General features: G+C 36.3%; 1 protein-coding gene across 3 annotated transcripts in view; it reads left to right on the forward strand.

The window, feature by feature from the left end:
• birc6 (baculoviral IAP repeat containing 6) overlaps positions 1–19,452 on the forward strand; it is a 250,266-nt gene that overhangs the window by 144,107 nt on the left and 86,707 nt on the right. For all 3 annotated transcript variants that reach the window (XM_039739062.1, XM_039739063.1, XM_039739064.1), the window contains exons 61-64: positions 2,091–2,287; positions 7,420–7,720; positions 10,369–10,586; positions 17,853–18,017. In XM_039739062.1, coding sequence (XP_039594996.1) covers positions 2,091–2,287; positions 7,420–7,720; positions 10,369–10,586; positions 17,853–18,017 — 881 coding nt within the window. The remainder of the gene's footprint in view (positions 1–2,090; positions 2,288–7,419; positions 7,721–10,368; positions 10,587–17,852; positions 18,018–19,452) is intronic.

Here is a 19,452-nt window from a genome sequence, read left to right on the forward strand (position 1 = left end):
TTGTTGTGGCCATCCTGTACCAGTCACGCAGGTGTGATATTCGGATGTACCGATCCTGTGCAGGTGTTGTTACACGTGGTCTTCCACTGCGAGGATGATCAGCTGTCCTTCCTGTCTCCCTGTAGCGCTGTCTTAGGCGTCTCACAGTGCGGACATGGCAATTTATTGCCCTAGCTACATCAGCAGTCCTCATGCCTCCCTGCAGCATGCCTAATGCACGTTCACGCAGATACGCAGATGAGCAGGGACCCTGGGCATCTTTCTTTGGGTGTTTTTCACAGTCGGTAGACAAGTCTCTTTAGTGTCCTGCGTTTTAGAACTGTGACCTTAAATGCCTACTTTCTGTAAGCTGTTAAGGTCTTAACGACCATTCCACAGGTGCATGTTAATTAATTGATTATGGTTAACTGAACATGCATGGAAAACATTGTTTAAACCCTTTACAATGAAGATCTGTAAAGTTATTTGGATTTTTAAAACATTATTGTTGAAATACACAGTCCTGAAAAAGGGACGTTTCTTTTTTTGCTGAGTATATATAAAGGCACAATCTTTTTTTGGCTCCCTTTTTATTTGGATCAGCAGAGCATAATGTCAGTGTAAATTTTCATCATATATTAACACTGTGGTTGAACACCTCTGAACCCTAGGTCTTAAGAGCATTTTTTTTTTTTTGGCTATAATGTCATTGTGCTCTAAAATCAAAGAGAGCTTTGGGCACATTTTACAACATATGAAATATCTGTACAATAAGGTTAAGACAATACTGCTTTAAGATATAATTTTTGATTTTATATAAATGTTCTGAATTTTGCAGAGCAGCTGTTTGAATTTTTTTTTTTGATGGTGTACTATTAAAAATAAATCCTAGTACACTACTGGCAGATTTTTTTTTTTTTATATAGTTTATGGTGGAGTGGCTTTGTCGTATCACATGTGCTCCAAATTAAGTAGAGAGTGTCATTGGTAGTATTAAGCTGCTGTAGTGTATTAGATAACCACAACTGTTTTGACAAAAACAGGCCATTCAGCTCAACACAATGCATCAGTCTTATCCATCAAGTTTCTCCAAAATAACATCAAGTCAGAATTTTAAGGTCCCTAAAAGCCCAAATTTATGCCACAATACTTGGTAATTTATTCCATGTACCAACGGTTCCTCTAATATACATTTTCGAATGCTTTTATAAAATTTACCCTTAATGGGTTTCCATCTCTATACTAGTGTTTTGGAAGAAATCATTTCAAAGTAACAGTGGGGATAATCTGAACTATTGCTTTTTATAATTTTAAAAACTTTAATTGAAGTTCTGGGTTGCTTCCTCTGTCATTTATCATTGAGCCAAATCCTTTTTAAGAATTAGATTTTGATTTAGTTTTGGCGGTGTTTTCCCCCCCCCGCACCCCTACCCGACCAATGTTTTTTTTTTTGTTTTGCAATTTCTAATGAACACTTAGCTATCCATCTCCAGAAACAGTCAGAGATGAAAAGGAGCATATAGGATAGGCTTAACAAAAATAGCTCTTTATGTAGGTATGGAACCAATGTATGGCACATTTTAAGGTAGATAAGATAATCAACTTCCCCTATGAATAATAAATGCATATTTAGTCCTCCTTCCACCTATGTAGTACTCATCTATGGAAATCATGTGGCATTGTGACATTTCCTGTAGAGATATGTGTATTGATAACACATTAGTATCATTTAAACTATTGTGCTCCAAATGTAATCTTTAGGCAACACACGTTTTCTTCTAAATAAAAATCAAAAACCATGTTAAAAGCAACCTACTCAGTTATCAGCAGTGAGAATGAAATTGCTTTTGAAAATATCATAACTCTTACATGATAAATGATTACCCAACGTATATGAATGTAATTGTCATTAAAATGTTTATATAGTGTTATTTGTGTTAGAAAGTATTTTTTTCCCCTTACAAATATATAACTGGCAAAATAATAACTCATTTAGCAATTGCTGTTATACCTTTCTTATAGTTTCTCTTGCTTTAGTTTGGTGATAACAGTTGTATCTAGACATTTTCAAAAAGAAACGTATTTGACTGTTTTCCCCACTTGTTTAATAGATCATGGAGAGATCATGAACACTTGTTCAGATGATGAGCCTATGGTCCAAAGTGAAGATTGCATTGAAGCTGCCATTGATGAGTCACTGCTAGAAACTAAACCCATTCAATCTCCACTCCAAGTATTTGCTGGAATGGGTGGTCTTGCGCTTATCGCTGAGCGCTTACCTATGCTGTATCCTGACGTTATCCAGCAGGTGAATGAGTTTGTGTTTTTCATTTCAATCAACTACTCTCTCTTCAATAATTAACATTTTAACTTTCATTTCTGTGGCAAAGGTACTTTTGTTTATATTTGAGTTAACACTTAACACTAGGATCCCTGAAGCCTACGAAAATAGTCATAATGCCAGTCCACCTTAATTTTACTCACACTGCCTCATTACTGCATTAATTGTGCAAAGATAGTTCCTTTGTTTTGCAAATGTGTCAAACTGCTACAGCCAGGCAGCCTGCTATCCCATCCCTCCACCGAGGCAGCTGAAGGCAGGCACAAAATTCTCACAGCTGAAGTCTATCTGGGTGTGAGGTTTCTGAAATTGTATAGGAAATATTGTTATTCAAATACATACATTTTATGTATGTTCCATGACTACAATGATCTGTGTAAATATAGGATGACAGGAAATGTGAGGCAAGAAATGTTGAACACATAACTAAAACAACAACATTTATTTATATAGCACATTTTCAAACAAAAAGTAGCTCAAAGTGCTTTACATAATGAAGAATAGAAAAATAAGACACAGTAAGAAAAATAAAATAAGTCAACATTAATTAACATAGAATAAGAGTAAGGTCCGATGGCCAGGGTGGACAGAAAAAACAAAAAAAACTCCAGACGGCTGGAGAAAAAAATTAAATCTGTAGGGATTCCAGACCATTAGACTGCCCAGTCCCCTCTGGGCATTCTACCTAACATAAATGAAACAGTCCTCTTTGGATTTAGGATTTTTTTTCATATTTTTTTTTTTTCATATGTCATGGTAATAATGAAAATATGTTGAGGTGAAGTGTATAATGTGTGAAGGCTGAAGTCTAAATATCGAATAACCACTTTCACAAAAGGTATAACAAAACAAGCGTGCCTTTATATATACTAATAAAAGGCAAAGCCCTCACTGACTGACTGACTGACTGACTCATCACTAATTCTCCAACTTCCCGTGTGGGTGGAAGGCTGAATTTGGCAGGCTCATTCCTTACAGCTTACTTACAAAAGTTGGGCAGGTTTCATTTCGACATTCTATGCGTAATGGTCATAACTGGAACCTATTTTTTTCCATATACTGTAATGGAGTTCAGCTCGATGGCTGTGGGGGGCGGAGTTTTGTGTGACATCATCACGCCTCCCACGTAATCACGTGAACTGACTGTGAGCGCAGTACGTAGAAAACAAGGAAGAGCTCCAAAAAGCGCTGAAGAAAACATGCATTATACAATTTAGAAGGCAGCGAAACAATAAGCGAGCGAGTGACACATACAAGCATATTCATAAGTGCAGGTACTGCAGAAACAAAGCACGGTGTAAACCGTAAGTTTAAATTAAGTTTATAGACACGCTCCCATTGCCGTTTGTCATGCACAGTTACGCATACAAGCATATTCATGACTGCAGCTACTTCGGAAGCAAAGCACGGTGTAAACCTAAAGTTTAAATTAAGTTCATAGGCTGCCGCTGGCGTTTGTCATGCCCACGGCTAATGCGGGATACAAGTTTAATGAGAGGACGCAGGGTATAAACGAGAGTTTTGATCACTTTGTAACTAAGTTAAAATTGCACGTGAAGGGCTGTGCTTATGCAAATTCTGAGAGACTGTGCTTGTGGGGGATTGACAGTTGAGGCGGGTGGGGAAGTCGCATCATCCTCTCCCGTCCCATTCACCTCATTTCGCGCTGAGCTGAGCTCCGCAGCCAACGCGGTCTTGCGGAAGTAACTTTGTCACGCTGCCACCAAATACTCACAGAAAAATCCACAAGTTAATACACACGCTGTCTCTAGAGTTTCTCCACACTCAATGTATTCCTCGCATCACCGTTACACCCTCTGATCTCCCATTTCAATTCAGATGTCTCCAATTTCCAGTAAGGCTCTGCTTCTCGATGAGAAGTAAGAAGTCTCAGGGACAGACCCAACAAAAGGTTGCCATTGATTTGAGGCAACATTGCTTTCCTCCTGGACAAAACTATACGTTGCATTCTCAAAAGTAATCTCAGTGTACAGCTTGGTCATATTACAGCCAGACTGCTAAACTGACAACGTGGTATACAAAGAGATCCTTAACAGATAGTTATTGGTATATTTTCCCTCAATTTAAAAAGGTTTTCTTTTCTTCTTAATAAAAATTTGAAAGCATTTCTTCGTCGCTGCGAAGCGTGGGGATCTTGATATATATAGATATATATATATATATATATATATATAGATTTAGATAGATAGATATATATAGATTTAGATAGATAGATATATGTATGTATGTTTTTATATATATACTAGCAAAATACCCGCGATTCGCAGCGGCGAAGTACTGCATTAAAATTTTTATTAAGAAGAAAATTAAACCTTTTTAAACTGAGGGAAAATATGCCAATAATTATTTGTTAAGGATCTCTTTATATACCATGTTGTCAGTTCGGCCCTCCGGTTGTAACATGACCAAGCTGTGCGCTGAGCTTACTCTTGAACATGTAACTTACAGTTGGCCTTGTGAACAGTAATCTTGTCTCAAATGTCACAGCTTGGATTGCTGCTGTCATAATCGGTTTGAGTTTCATGGTTTGTTTCAATTACGACAGTATTTGCAGGATTTGTTGTGTTGAAGTGACATTTGGCATCTGTCAAGCGTAGTAAGCACACAACCGGTTTTATTGATAAAATCACATCCAGCTTTTGAGAGTTTAAACATTCATAAACATCAAAGTGTCCACTACTGAAATCGTCACCTGTGAATCTAAGATGTTTAAGAGGCATTGGCGGTTGTCGAAAGGTGTAAACTATTTGGCCATTTGGTACACTTGAAGCGACAACCGAACAATTCAGCCGCAGCCATCAACTCACATGCAGAACCATAGGTGAAGGGCTTAAGCATTTCACTCTTCTAGTGCTCCTGTGTAGTATAATTATCTCCTGTACCGTAATCAGTCCACACCTTGAACCTGTCCCAGTCATTTAATACATAAGACAGAATCTTCCTCCGGATATCAAGAGTGAGCCTGATATGGCCGTGCAATATGTAACAAAGAGAATGGAAAAGGTAGGTGGTATCTCCAGGCATGGAAACCACTCGGTAAGTGACAGTTCTTTGATCGATAGTGATCATCTCGATAGACATGGTAAAGGGAGTTGGAATGATAAAGGAAATGGGTACCTGAGCAATGTAAAGTAATTGTAAAATACCTATACAATACCTATAATTGTAATAAACAAACAATAAAACAACGGAGAAGCCGTGGATTAAACAAATTAGGGCTGTAGTTATCAGTAGGGAGACGTGAATCCTGTGGCGAAGCAAGGAAGGGAATGTAGAGACCGGAGCAACGGACAGTCTTATATAGGCAGGCAGCCAGCCAACAACGTGGGAGGCGTTGGGATGGGGGAACACAACGCCACCTCACGCGGTGACCGAGCTGCAGGCTATGGGCGTATATATGTACGTAAGTAGGATTCAGTTAGCGTTGGGAACCCGCGTACCAAATTTCTTGAAGATGGGCCCATAAGTAACAAAGACTGTTGAAAGGTTCAATATGGCGGCCGACAGTGGCATCATACCACCGAAATAAGTACGTACATTGGTTTCGGTTAGTGCAGGGAAGCTGCCTACCAAATTTCGTGAAGATGGGGCCGTAAATAAGAAAGTTCAACATGGCGGACGTTGTTGACCGTTTTGACCGTTACGCGTAGAATTTCAAAATGAAACCTGCTTAACTGTTGTAAGTAAGCTGTAAGGAATGAGCCTGCCAAATTTCAGCCTTCTACTTACACGGGAAGTTGGAGAATTAGTGACGTTGGATAGTTCAATATGGCGGCCGACAGTAGTGTCATACTAACGAAATAAGTACGGACATCGGTTTTGGTTAGAGCAGGGAAGCCACCTACCAAATTTCGTGAAGATGGGGTCAGCCTTCTACCTACACGGGAAGTTTGAAAATTGGTGACGTTGGAAAGTTCAATATGGCGGCCGACAGTGGCATCATACCATCGAAATAAGTAAGTACATCGGTTTCGGTTAGCGCAGGGAAGACGCCTACCAAATTTCGTGAAGATGGGGCCATAAATAAGAAGGTTCAACATGGCGGATGTTGTCGAACGTTATCGACCGTTATGACCGTTACGCGTAGAATTTCGAAATGAAACCTGCTTAACTTTTGTAAGTAAGCTGTAAGGAATAAGCCTGCTGAATTTCAGCTTTCTACCTACATGGGAAGTTGGAGAATTAGTGATGAGTGAGTGAGTGAGGGCTTTGCCTTTTATTATTATATATATATATATATATATATATATATATATAATGTGTGTGTATAATGTGTGTGTATATATGTAGATCTGTATATATGTGTCTGTGTATGTATATATATGTATGTGTGTATATATATATATATATATATAATGTGTATGTGTGTGTGTGTATATATATATATATATATATATATATATATATATATATATATATATATATATGAATATGACCACAACACTCATAACAGTGACAACACAATTACATTGACAATCATGTTACGTTATTTTTAAAATGTTTCCTTTTCTTTTTCATAACTTCTTTAACACACCACTTCTCCGTGCCAAGCGCGGGTATTTTGCTAGTATATAATATGTAATATTCTAATGTTGTTTTTACAGTTAAACTGGCCATATTGCAAATACTGCATCTTGACAAATATTAATTTATAAAAGTGGATTAACAATATTTTAAAGATATTTTATTGACTTCAGGGTATTATTTTAGAGTGTATATTAGAAATCAATCACAAATATAGTGTGATATTTTACTCAGATCAAATGAATCCTGCTCTGCCCATCACATTGAGAAATGCTGATTTAATACCAGCTAGTTAAAGCAAATACTGGGGTAATTTATCATGGCATATCTAGAAATGCAGATATACTAGGCACTAAACACAATGGAACAAAGAATAGTTGAAAAGTGCAGACATCACAATAGCATTGCTAATATCTATTAATAATAGTGTACAGAAAGATGTGTATAACAAGTTACATTTTTCTGAAAGATTTTGACTCTTGGAATACACTGTTCATTTTGCTGCTGGCTTTTTTTTATTACCCAAGTAAAAAAAATTCTTTGGTTGATTGCAGGTGAGTGCTCCTGTAGTTTCCTCCACCACTCAGGAGAAACCTAAGGACAGTGATCAGTTTGAATGGGTCACCATTGAGCAGTCAGGGGAGCTGGTTTATGAAGCTCCAGAAACTATCGCTGCAGAGCCTCCTCCAATGAAGTCTTCAGTTCAGACCATGTCTCCCATTCCCGCTCACTCTCTGGCAGCATTTGGGCTGTTCCTTCGGCTTCCAGGCTATGCAGAAGTATTACTTAAAGAAAGGAAGCATGCACAGTGTCTGCTGCGATTGGTGCTTGGAGTAACAGATGATGGAGAAGGAAGTAAGTGCCCTTTTCACATATGATGAAAGATTATGTAGATTAGTACTCTGAGATCCTGGCAAGAAACCGAACATAAATATGTGATCTTGAATTTGTAAGTTGCATGTTTTGTACTTTTTTATTGAATTTCCTTTGCCTACCCTGTTATCCTTTATGTTTGTTCCAATGTGGTCTAATCAGTAACACTTTATTTTTTAACAAAGTGCTTTTTACATTATTAACTTGTCTTTTTATGCTTGGTACACATTACCAGCAATGAGCACATACACTTACTGTTAACATGTAAAAAAATAAAAAGTTAGCGGGAACAGAGTAAAATATAACATATTGTAGTTGCAAATATGAAACTGTGTTATTCATTCTTAAAAGGCAGCTCTAGTCGTAGCAGGCTGCATTAAATTAATGGCTTTTAAACCATGTTACAAAACTTGTGAGAGAGATGAAAGGTGACAGATTTGCTGGCAGTCTTTTAAAATTTTTACCCATTGTATTATAGTATTCTAGTAAGCTTAGATTTTACATTATTTTATTTTAATTAATTAATTAATGATTTAATTAAAATTAAATGATCAATTTATTTATTTATTTAAGTCTGCAGATTGTTTTCCAGACCAATTGTTAATTTTAAACTTTAATCTGGCATACAGTTCACATTGGAGATCTAGTTGAAAATGTTCCTTTGAAAGTCCAGCTGACCCCGATTAGTCTTGTTTGGGAGCTTGTGTTCTGTCCCAGATATCAGTCTAAATATTTAACATAATTGAACCCTAGCATGCCTTTTTAATTCACAGCTTTTGTCTGCAAGATCTTTTAGAAAATTACATTTTTCTCTTTGTTTTAACATATTTGACCTTAATATGCCCCATCTGCTAATAGTACAGTTACAGAAGTTTACATACACTTACCATGGACATGCATGAATATCATGGTAATTGTGCGCTTTCAATTATTTCATTGAACTGTTCCTTTTTTGGGGTAGCATAATTCTGGTCGGTCCTGGTGCAATTTTCTAAAGGACATTCAACCAAATATTAGTTGGATTATATGTATGTATGTGTGTGTGTGTGTATATTAAAAATATTTCTTTCATCCTGTATGTATGTTTTTGACCCTTTATGGATTTTAGAAAATCCAAAATAAATTTAAACTTGTTCACCAAATGATTGTTTTTTTTACAGTCATTAGTGATCTATGTTGTATAATCATTCCATCCCAGAAACAGAACAGTTCAAAGAAATATTCACGTCCATGATAAGTGTATGTAAACTTCTGATCACAACTGTATATCTATTTACGGTAAGCTGGACGTAACCCCTTAATCACTGCTAGGTTAGTCCATGCTAAAGGCCCAGTGAACATTACCAGGTTGCAATTTAATGGGTGCTTGTTATATAAAGTCTTTACTATCAGTCATACGGTTCATCTACATAACAGGTGCTTACTTTAGTATACTTGAGTCTTTGACAGTCAGGACTTGATGCTTGATGAGACAAAGGTGCACATATATCACTGACAATGTTCCACCAGCTTGATGTGCACCAGGATATGGTGAAATAGCAGGTAAAAGCTTCTCAACAGAAACTTTTCTCTTCATGGTACAGATGAGTTTTTTGTTCATCACGAGAGCTGCAAGATCTTAAAGCAGAGGTTTATTAGCAGTATTGATATATTTCATGTATATTTATGTAATTTGGATTGGCAGAGTGCCACACCCCATTGTAAGGACACAGTGCTGTTTCCTTGTTGGATAGTATGGGCTAAGTCCATTTGGTTTATAGTGGATTTGTGTTTTGACTATCACCCAGAGTTTGTGTTTCAGTACCAGATATTTGTTTTCCTAGGCAGAAAGAGTAGCATGATTGCTTAATAATTAAAACAAGCATTGTTGTCTCCATGATTTCATAAGATAAAGCAGGAATTAAGCAGGCAGTGTTTATCATCGTCTTGTTTGTGTCTTCCATTGAAGAAGTGTGCTAATCAAGACATTTCTATAATGTCCAGTTTTTTAAATACTGCAGTGATGTCAAATAGAATTCAGAATTGTGCCCATGTTTTCTCCTGGGGTACTGAAAAATGTTAGGAAATGAGTGTTCAATACATCCTTGGCTAAGTGACTTTCACTCCCTATTTAGGTCTTTCAGATTTGTACAGAAAATGTCATTTCCATCTGAGCCAACTCCTCACCACATTTGACAGTGGAGTGTCCTAAACCTATTGCTTCAGTTCAGATTACATGATTTTTATCGGTGACCATTGGCTGAAGATATTCTTATACCACATTTATGTGCCACCATATGTTCAAATACGGAATTTGCTTTGAACGATTTCAGTGATTAGCACAGTGTGTTTCACTGCCTTATGTTCATATTTTGTTTTAAATCAATGAAATTGCAATTTGCATTAAAATATACTATATCGTGCAAGCACCATACATTTGATAAATAATTTTACTCGGATAAAATTTCTTGTACTGCCTCTTGCCAGGGCTGTCTATCTGTATGGTGCATATGTTTGCATTATTTATGTATTCTGTCAGCACTAGTTTACTGCAGAAGGAAACAGTCCATTTTGAAAAGCTTATTTCTAAAGTGATGCAATGTTGTGTCTTGTGCCTGATTTGTTTTCTGTCATGTTTTATTTGTAATCAGGTCACATCCTGCAATCACCATCAGCAAATGTTCTCCCTACTCTCCCATTTCATGTTCTGCGCACTCTGTTCAGCACCACCCCATTGACTACTGATGATGGAGTACTCCTCAGGCGCATGGCTTTGGAGATCGGTGCAATCCATCTTATTCTGGCTTGCTTGTCTGCTCTAAGCCACCATGCCCCCAGAGTGCCTAATGCAAGTCCCAACCAGGCAGAGGTGAGTTCAGCCTTGGGTTAACAATCTGCTTCCCTATTATACTAAGGTTTTAGTTACTTTCGCTGATAAATCATGCTGGAAATTTTAGAGGTGGAATTTTTCCTGAGAAATATAGTAAGTTTATCATTACTCACATTGTAAAAAAAAATGTTTTATTCATGTTTGGTGGTGTTTACCATTAATTATTTCTTAAACATGATGCAAAATGAGTTCATATTGAAACATAACCATTAGTTTCTTTGTAGTTTACTGCTGCTTCAAACGTGCATGATTCCTTTTTTATACAATTTTCCCTAAGTATATCTCCTTGTAATTTTGTCAGTATTGTAAGTGAAACATTAGGGGTACTTTTTTGATAGTTGTAATAATAATAAGTATTTATATAGCACAATGTTTCTTATAAACCTAGAACATACATCACAGACAAAAAAAAATGTATCTTAGTAGTCACTTTTAACTTGTTGTAATTTCAAAAACTGGTTTGCTTATTTTGATTATCTTTTAGTGAAGCAGTGCAGAAATATATTGGTTGAGAGTATCCTTACGTGTTTAAGCTTCACACTATTCATTATTTAGCATTTTATGTCATCTGCTGTATCCAAAATGTCTTAATAATTCAAATAGTCTTTGACTTACCATTTTATGTTAATGTGGAAGATGCATGTGACATGTAAAAATTAGGACAAATACCAGCTCCCAATGTAAGATTTTGTGTCCTGCCGTTGAAGTCACTTAATAGAGCAAGTGTACATTTTCTGAGTCTGTACAGTGCATTGTGTTTAGGCTTTTTCTATTTGGTCTGCTATTTTGAGACTATAATAATAATAATGAATTTAAAATTGCCAAGTTCATTACTGATATCTTTATAATTGCAAAATTGATAACTTTATCATTTTTAAATATACATTATATATGATATATGTAAATTTAATTTAAATTATGACTGTCATAACTTGATATTTTGTGAATTACACATTCAGGAATCCTAATATTTTTTAAATTTAACATTTTACAAGAAACACAGCGTCAACAGTCGTATTTGAAAATTTCCAGCCTAGCTGTGGGTTTAGTGAATTATTCCACACTTGATATGCTATGCGTCTAAGACGGGTTGAAATTGAAGTAATGTAGTACAACATGCAGTGCATATGCCTCTGTTACAGGCCATTTGGTATGGAATTCGTAAAAGCAGTTTTAATGTTTGTAATGCGCCATCTATTGAAATGACAAGTGCAATGCGTTTATTACTAAAAATGTAATGTGCCTTTTGGAATGACAGAGACATGGCAATTGGACAGACACTTATCCTGTATTAAAGTGGACAAGAAACAGAGAATTTGCAATTTGCAGTCATTGCAGTTACAGTCACTAAATACAGATTACTGGGACATCACAAATCCTAGAATAATAAAATTGGTTTGTGTTCAACTTTGCATAGGCCTGTGTTCAGCAGCTTTATATGATTTGGCTACTGCTCTCATTCCTCCCTTTCTTGATTTTAAATTAAATGTAACTGTTCCTATTCATTTGATGCTAAATTCTGTATAAATATGTTGACATATATATAACTTATTTCGCCTGCACCGTTAACTGATAGCAGTCAGGCTAGCCGCCTATCTATTAAATAAACAGTTACATATTGAGCATTGTCTGCTGCTCACAGCAAAGTTCCTTTGTGTTTCTGACACCATTGTGAAAAGAAATAACTAAGTGCTAATGCAGCATTTCCAGCACCTTCTTTGAAACTAAGCTGGTGTCTTTATTCTGGCAGTTTTGTGCCAAACACAAAAATAAAGCATTTGTTTTTCTTTTTTTTTTTTTTTATAAATACTTTTAACTGATCAGAGGCATGTCCACAGTTTGCTATTGAACATGGAAATTTAAACTGTCCCCCGAATTCCCTGCAAGTGGGTACCTGACAAGGTACACCTAAAATAAAACTGAATTTAAATTGATATTCAACATTTAGTTCTGTACTTAACATGGGTCAAATGCAGTTGATCTACTGTAGGCCAGTAATTCTTTGGAAATAATGTTTGATTTGGACTGTTAACATTAGGCTTCATATTAAAAATAAATTGATGTAAATACATGTACATCTGTGAGCATACTATACTGTAACTTCAGTTGCCTTATACAGAAATCTTAAAACTGTAGTCTACTTACAAGCTGTAAACAATTACATTTTGATTATGTTGCATTTTTTCCTACATGATCAAAATGTGAATTGCGTGTAAACAAAAATGTGCAGAGATAGATTTATGCTCCATATTACAAAAGATGCCACAGCTATAGTATATAATAAACTTAGAGTATCCTTAAATTGTGTTTTCTCCATTTAGAGCTATTTAAATTGTGTATTGTGTAAAATTTAGTAGCATTAAAATGAAAATTACTGCTTTATAAGGACCTTACATAACAGCAGATTGTGGTTTCTAGGGCTACAAAGCAGACTTGACTGGAGTTGTTCTTAGTGGAATCAAAGACTTATGGCTGGTATGAGATGCAAATAAACTGTTATCTGTCAAGGTGACCTGTGTTGTACACCTGATTTATGTTTCTCTTAGGTTATTGAGCCGTGGACTGTGAGAGCATGCATGTTTGATTTACATAATAAGAAGAAGAGGTGCCATCCCAAGATATTAAAGCCTTAAAAATGGTTTTCATACAGCTTAATGTATAATTTGTTTTCTACAGGGATTTATGCTTGTTGCTACAAAGGATATTACTTGTTAATGCTAGCGCAAATTAATATGGTTGTTAATTTCAAAAGAATTGGCTAGAAAGAATTTTCTATTTGCTCTTATTTTTTGTAATATTTATATAGTTACATTTCTACATGGGAGTTTAATTAAAATCTTTTATTTTATGCAATAATTTGTTTGTTGGAATGTGGTATAAAGTTCCAAATAATAAAGTTAATTAGAAAAATGTTTGTAAATATAATGACATGGTTTAATTTGAATTAAACGGCTGTAAGCAGTTGTTTGATTTTAGTTTGCATTTACTTTAAAAACTCAGCCTTAAGTATATTAGCACCTGACTTGACAAAAGTGAACAAAAGAAAAAATACCTGATGCTGTGGAGCTTCATGGGGCATCCCTTACTCCTCCCTTCTGATGGCATTTTACCCTAATAGACTACACACTGATGGATTATGTACCTCATAATGGAATTTAATTAAGTTAATCAAAGTGCTTCGTAGACTATTAAGGATGAAAAAACATGTTTTCCTTGTTTTTTAATGGTCGTCTTTTTAGTTTGACATAGAGGATAGTAATCAACAATGTACAGTTGTGTTGCACATCATTAGAGGCTGCTGAATAAATATTTACTAAGATGTATTTGATTTATTCCCCATCTTTATTTTTACCATTCCATATTTTCAGCATGATGTTTTGTTTTTTTACTGAAATGTTTTCTAATGTTCAAAATGAAATAAACTGTTATCGTATGTATAGCAAGATGTTATTTATTTTTATTGAGGAGGTTTCAAAATGAGTGCATGGGCATGATCCCAGTGGTTGAGGCTGTCAGTTGCTTTTTCAATGAAAGGTCTTTTCATAATACTGTACCTATAAAGACATGTAATATTTTTGTGTGTGTTTTTGAGAAGTGATCTTTATTGTTAAACTCTCCTTTGTCTAATCTGTACACACCTACAGAAATAATTTTAATAGGGTATTAGGGTGCCAGAACTGCTTCATGAACTGCTATTTTTGGTTTATTATTATTTTTATTATTTTTCATGTATTAGGATCGTATTTGAGGACTTTAATGCTGTTGTTTCATAAAACAAATTTTGAGTGTTTTGGTGATTGTGGTAGGAAATACCATCTCAGACACCACTCCAGAATCTTTCATTATTGAGAAATAATAGTGTCTCATTTACACAGTTGTCTTGCCCTTCAACCTGTCTCCTCACAAGTGGTTTGTGGAAAGAGGCATTAGCATCCTGAGAGATTGCTCAGTCACTACAAGAGGATCATAATTACACAGAATTGCTTTGTATTTATTTGAATTGCCCGGTTAGGAAATCATTAGATAGACATTTGCAGTCAGATAATCCAGACTTGCTTGTCTGTTTTTCTTTGAATCGGTACACTAACATCAGCTGAGGAGTTTTCGCTTTTGTTCACAATTGCTTCAATCTGATGTTGTATTCCCCTCCAATGTCTTTGCCTAAATGACCTTACCTTTTGTTCCTTGTAAAACATAAGTAAGTTTAGCAGGGTTTGTCACCAAGTCTAGTGACAAACGTGCCGTGACTATTGATCCTCTCTCAAAGTCACTGTGCTCTTTTCTTTGAGTTATGGTAGTCAACATAATGAGACATTAGGCCTGTCTAGCATTTTTATGCACAACATAAACCTGAAGGGTTGTAGTTGCTTAATTATCTCTAGGACCACACCTGTGTAGAAACGCATGTTTTTCCTCATGTACTTAGGTAATTCCTTTATTTTTTTTAAATACCATTAACCAAATGTTTTTTTTTGCATATTCACTCTGATTGTATTAGCAGTGGGATCAAAAGATTCATTATTTTGAACAAGTACTAAAAATTCCATTCATTTTCAAACTTAATTAGGAAAACAGGAGAGCTGGAGCCTGTGCCTGCAGCCTTAGGCAACAGGCAGGAACCAACTGCAAAACAACAACTATAGGCAGTAGAAGAAAAACAGGGTGCTATGAGAAAATTTTTCAAAAGACAGAAGAAAGTGTAAACCCCCCCAAGCAGACTGTAATGAAGGCTAATATTCTAGTGGACTTATGAAGCAGCTGTGCTTACTACTGTGCCTTTGATGATGCCTAGGATAAAAACACATTTTCAGAAACATCGTCATCCATACTTAACAATCTTATTGCAAAACAGAATACTTTTCAAGATACAGTAATCCCTCCTCGATCGCGAGGGTTGCGTTCCAGACCCCGCGATAGGTGAAAATCCGCGAAGTAGAAACCATATGTTTGTATGGTTATTTTTATATATTTTAAGCCCTTATAAACTCTCCCACACTGTTTATAAATATTCCCCGCAGAGTTATACAGCATAATCCCTTTGTATTCTCTTAGATATTAGGTAAGATTCATTGAAATTATGTATATAAACACACTGTGTATATACAGTAAAACCTAAATATTATTTTAAAGATATTGAGTGTCTCCGATATCACATATGTTACAGCCATTACGACAGACAGGCCACCAGCAATAAATACGTACAATGCAATAAAAATAGTATACAGTAAATGTGTGTACAGTGACACTAAACGTACGTACATGTACTAAGTACTGTAAGTAGAAAATTAATTATGGTTACTCACCAACAATGACACGATGACTTGTCTGATAACAATGAGTTTAATTTTACTGCTCAACAAAGGAGAGCGTTACAGCTCTTCCAAAGGAGCCTCTTCAGGCGCTTGTGTAGCACTGCCGTCGTTCTTCTTCTGGCAGTCTTCAATCCAAATCCCTAAAGCAGATTCCATCCAGACTACTGCCTTATTACATCCACTTACAACTCGTTTTGCACCCTGGTTAAAAGGACACTGCGGCCGTAGATCTTATATTCCTTTCCTACTTTTTAAATAAAAAGAATCGTAGCCTTCAACAAATCCAAAACGTTTACCTTTTCAGCAATCGTTAACATCCTCTGTTTGCGCTTGGGCACGGCCACTGAAGCAGTAGCAGATCATTTTGGAGCCATAATGAAGGGCTTGACTATGCACAAAGATAAACACAAAAGAGCACAACTCTTTACACAGCGAAACACGCGTTGATGCTGAATGAGCGAGGCGAGACTTCCTGGTTAACACTGCATTCAGCAGGCAGGAACTTAACTGTGTGCTCTGATTGGTTAGCTTCTCAGTCAGGAGAACTTAACTGCGTGCTCTGATTGGTTAGCTTCTCAGTCATCCGCCAATAGCGTCCCTTGTATGAAATCAACTGGGCAAACCAACTGAGGAAGCATGTACAGGAAGTAAAAAGACACATTGTCCGCAGAACCCGCGAAGCAGCGAAAAATCCGCGTTATATATTTAATTATGCTTTCATATAAAATCCGCGATAGAGTGAAGCCGCGAAAGTCGAAGCGCGATATAGCGAGGGATTACTGTACTTGCTTTAGATTGCATCTTTTATTTCCCTTATTTTTACAGTCTATGATTGTGTTGTCCCACAGACCATTTTCTGATCCTGGTTTATTAATGGAGTACTTCACTATAGGAAATGAGAACAGCAAGCTGTTGGCTAAAGCCAGTTCCCTACGTTGACAGCTTTCCTTGAACTTTCCCCCTCATTTGCACTCACTTGTTAGGGAGTGCAGGACTCAAACTTCAGTCCCCACAAACTGTGTGCTTGTATCCAATTTGGAGCCAGTTAGACACACAACAATGGGTTCTTTTACTCTCTTAAACCATTTTATAATTGGTAACTGCTTGACTAACTCAGCAGGCAGACCTACACTTACTCTACACTTACTCTCCTGTTTTAGCAATTCTTCCATTTGGCGTACAAATGAGCCTGATGACGGAAATGGAATTCAGTAAACCGTACCCAATCTTTTGAACTGAAAAATCAAAACTAAAAGGCTGCTGTTGTCCACAGAGCTGCGTTCTTTTTATTGGTCTTGGTCTGGCTTTCAGTTTAAATGTTAAAAATAAAGTCACTCACATTAAAGATCAATAATTGGACACATTATTGGTGCTTTGATTGTTTGTCGTATGCTCTTCATTGGCCAATCGTGAGTGTAATGAACTGGAATGCCATTCATGGCTGGCTCTTGTCAAAATCACAGCAAGAGACAATGGATGAATGGATGTAATGTTACTTTTGATTTTCTTTGCACAGTGATATTTGATGCTACTGCCTTGTGAAGGCAGTACGCTAGGCAGTATATTCTTGATTGTTTGTCGTTTTTACTAGTGAAAAGCAGCATATAAACCAATCATTAACTGTAATATATATCATAAGCACCATTCATTTGTTGTTAATAATAATAATGATTTTCATTTCTCTATGAGATGTTTTGTCAGTGACTTCTGGTTTCTGTTTTACTATTGTCCATTACTGTTTCAGTAAAGATGATCTTATCCTTTGACATAGTGCTATAATAAAGCCAGTAAATATTATATGGAGGAATTAGTGATTCACAATTTGGAAGGAAATTAGACGTTACAAAACAATGACTTGCTGATAGTTATTTTTCTCAAGATATGCTTATCATGGAATATTTATTTTGACTGGTTTTTCGTTTAAATTGTCTAGCCTCATGTTTCGAGTGGACATGTGAATGCTTCCAGTGAAGAGCAGCAGCTTTACTGGGCTAAAGGGACAGGATTTGGAACTGGGTCCACTGCATCAGGCTGGGATGTTGAACAGGCTTTAACAAAACAGAGGCTAGAAGAAGAACATGTTACCTGCCTATTACAGGTAAGTCTGAAAATGTATTCACAGAAGTGGTTAAAATATGTTTATTCTTTTTTGATGTATTATACATAAACAGTCAGGTTTTAGAACACCTCAGTTTTTCCAGTTTTTCTTCAAATTTAATCAGTTGAAATGCAATGAGTAAACTGAAATGGTGAAAAGGTAAGCAGTGAACGGCCAGAGATTTAAATTTAAAGTTTAGAGTGACAAAAACTGAAAAAAAAGGGAAATTTCAGAATATTTTAAATGGGTCATATTTAGCGAACAACTAATAGGTTACAATCTGTAGATCAGGGGTGCCCTCACTTTTTCGGCTTGCAAGCTAGTTTTAAAATGACCAGGTCAAAATGATCTACTTACATTGAAAATGCTATATATATATATATATATATATATACACACACACACTGTAAGTATCAGAGGTGGGTAGTAACGAGTTACATTTACTTGTGTAACTTTTTAAACAAATTGTACTTGTAAGAGTAGTTTTACTGCACCATACTTTTTACTTTTACTTGAGCACATTTGCGAAGAAGAAACGCTACTCTTACTCCGCTGCATTGGGCAACACTCAAAACGTTACTTTTTTCCCCATTAGATAAAGTCTGACAGACCGTTTTCAATCTGCTCTCTGTGGCGTGTGCTGTCAAGTTGTGCATACTCCTTCCATTGCATCTCCAGCTCTGACGTGAGGTTTTGAATGTTCCCCAAATCAAGGCGCTGCAGCTTTGAGGACAGATGTTACATTTTTCATTTGAAAGCATTAACTGAGCTAATCATATTGAAATTGTTTTTGTCTTTTCCTTGCAGCTGTAAATTAAGCTCATTCAACTTGTTGGTCAGATCGGAAAAAAAATGCCAAGTCTAGCGGCCATTGATCGTTATTAAGTTGCTTGTATTCTGTATGTTTAATGACAAGGAGAAGCTCCTTTTTCTCTGGCCAAGGGTCTTGAAATCTCAGCAGGAATTTCTCCCTAGCCATCTGCCTCAACCAAGGCATCTTTTATCATCTCTCCATCTTGGAAGGACTTCTTATGCTTAATGATTGGGCGACTCACCCGGAACGATGCTTCAGTGTGTCTGCCTTTGCTTTTGAATTCGGCCGAGTGAAAAATGACGATTAACTGCGATTTTAGTTCCCTCTCATTTCTCTTTCTCAGATCACTTTTCGGAAGGAAGTTAGTTTTGTAGTTTTTATGAACAGTTCAAAAGTGCCTTTCCACATTTTCCTTCTTTGGAATAGCAATGATAGATTGACAGATCTGATAAGCGCACTTCGATTGTGACATTGTGAGAGAAAAAAATCCTCTTCCAATTCCACATCCAGCCCATAACCAACAAATTTTTTTTTTAATCCCTAATTTAGTCGATATAAATTGGAAGGCTAACTAGATCACTTAGACTGCCGGAGTTTTGCAGTAGCTCACGTGTTTGATCG

Source organism: Polypterus senegalus, chromosome 16 (genome assembly GCF_016835505.1).
Source record: "Polypterus senegalus isolate Bchr_013 chromosome 16, ASM1683550v1, whole genome shotgun sequence".
Lineage (NCBI taxonomy): Eukaryota > Metazoa > Chordata > Cladistia > Polypteriformes > Polypteridae > Polypterus > Polypterus senegalus.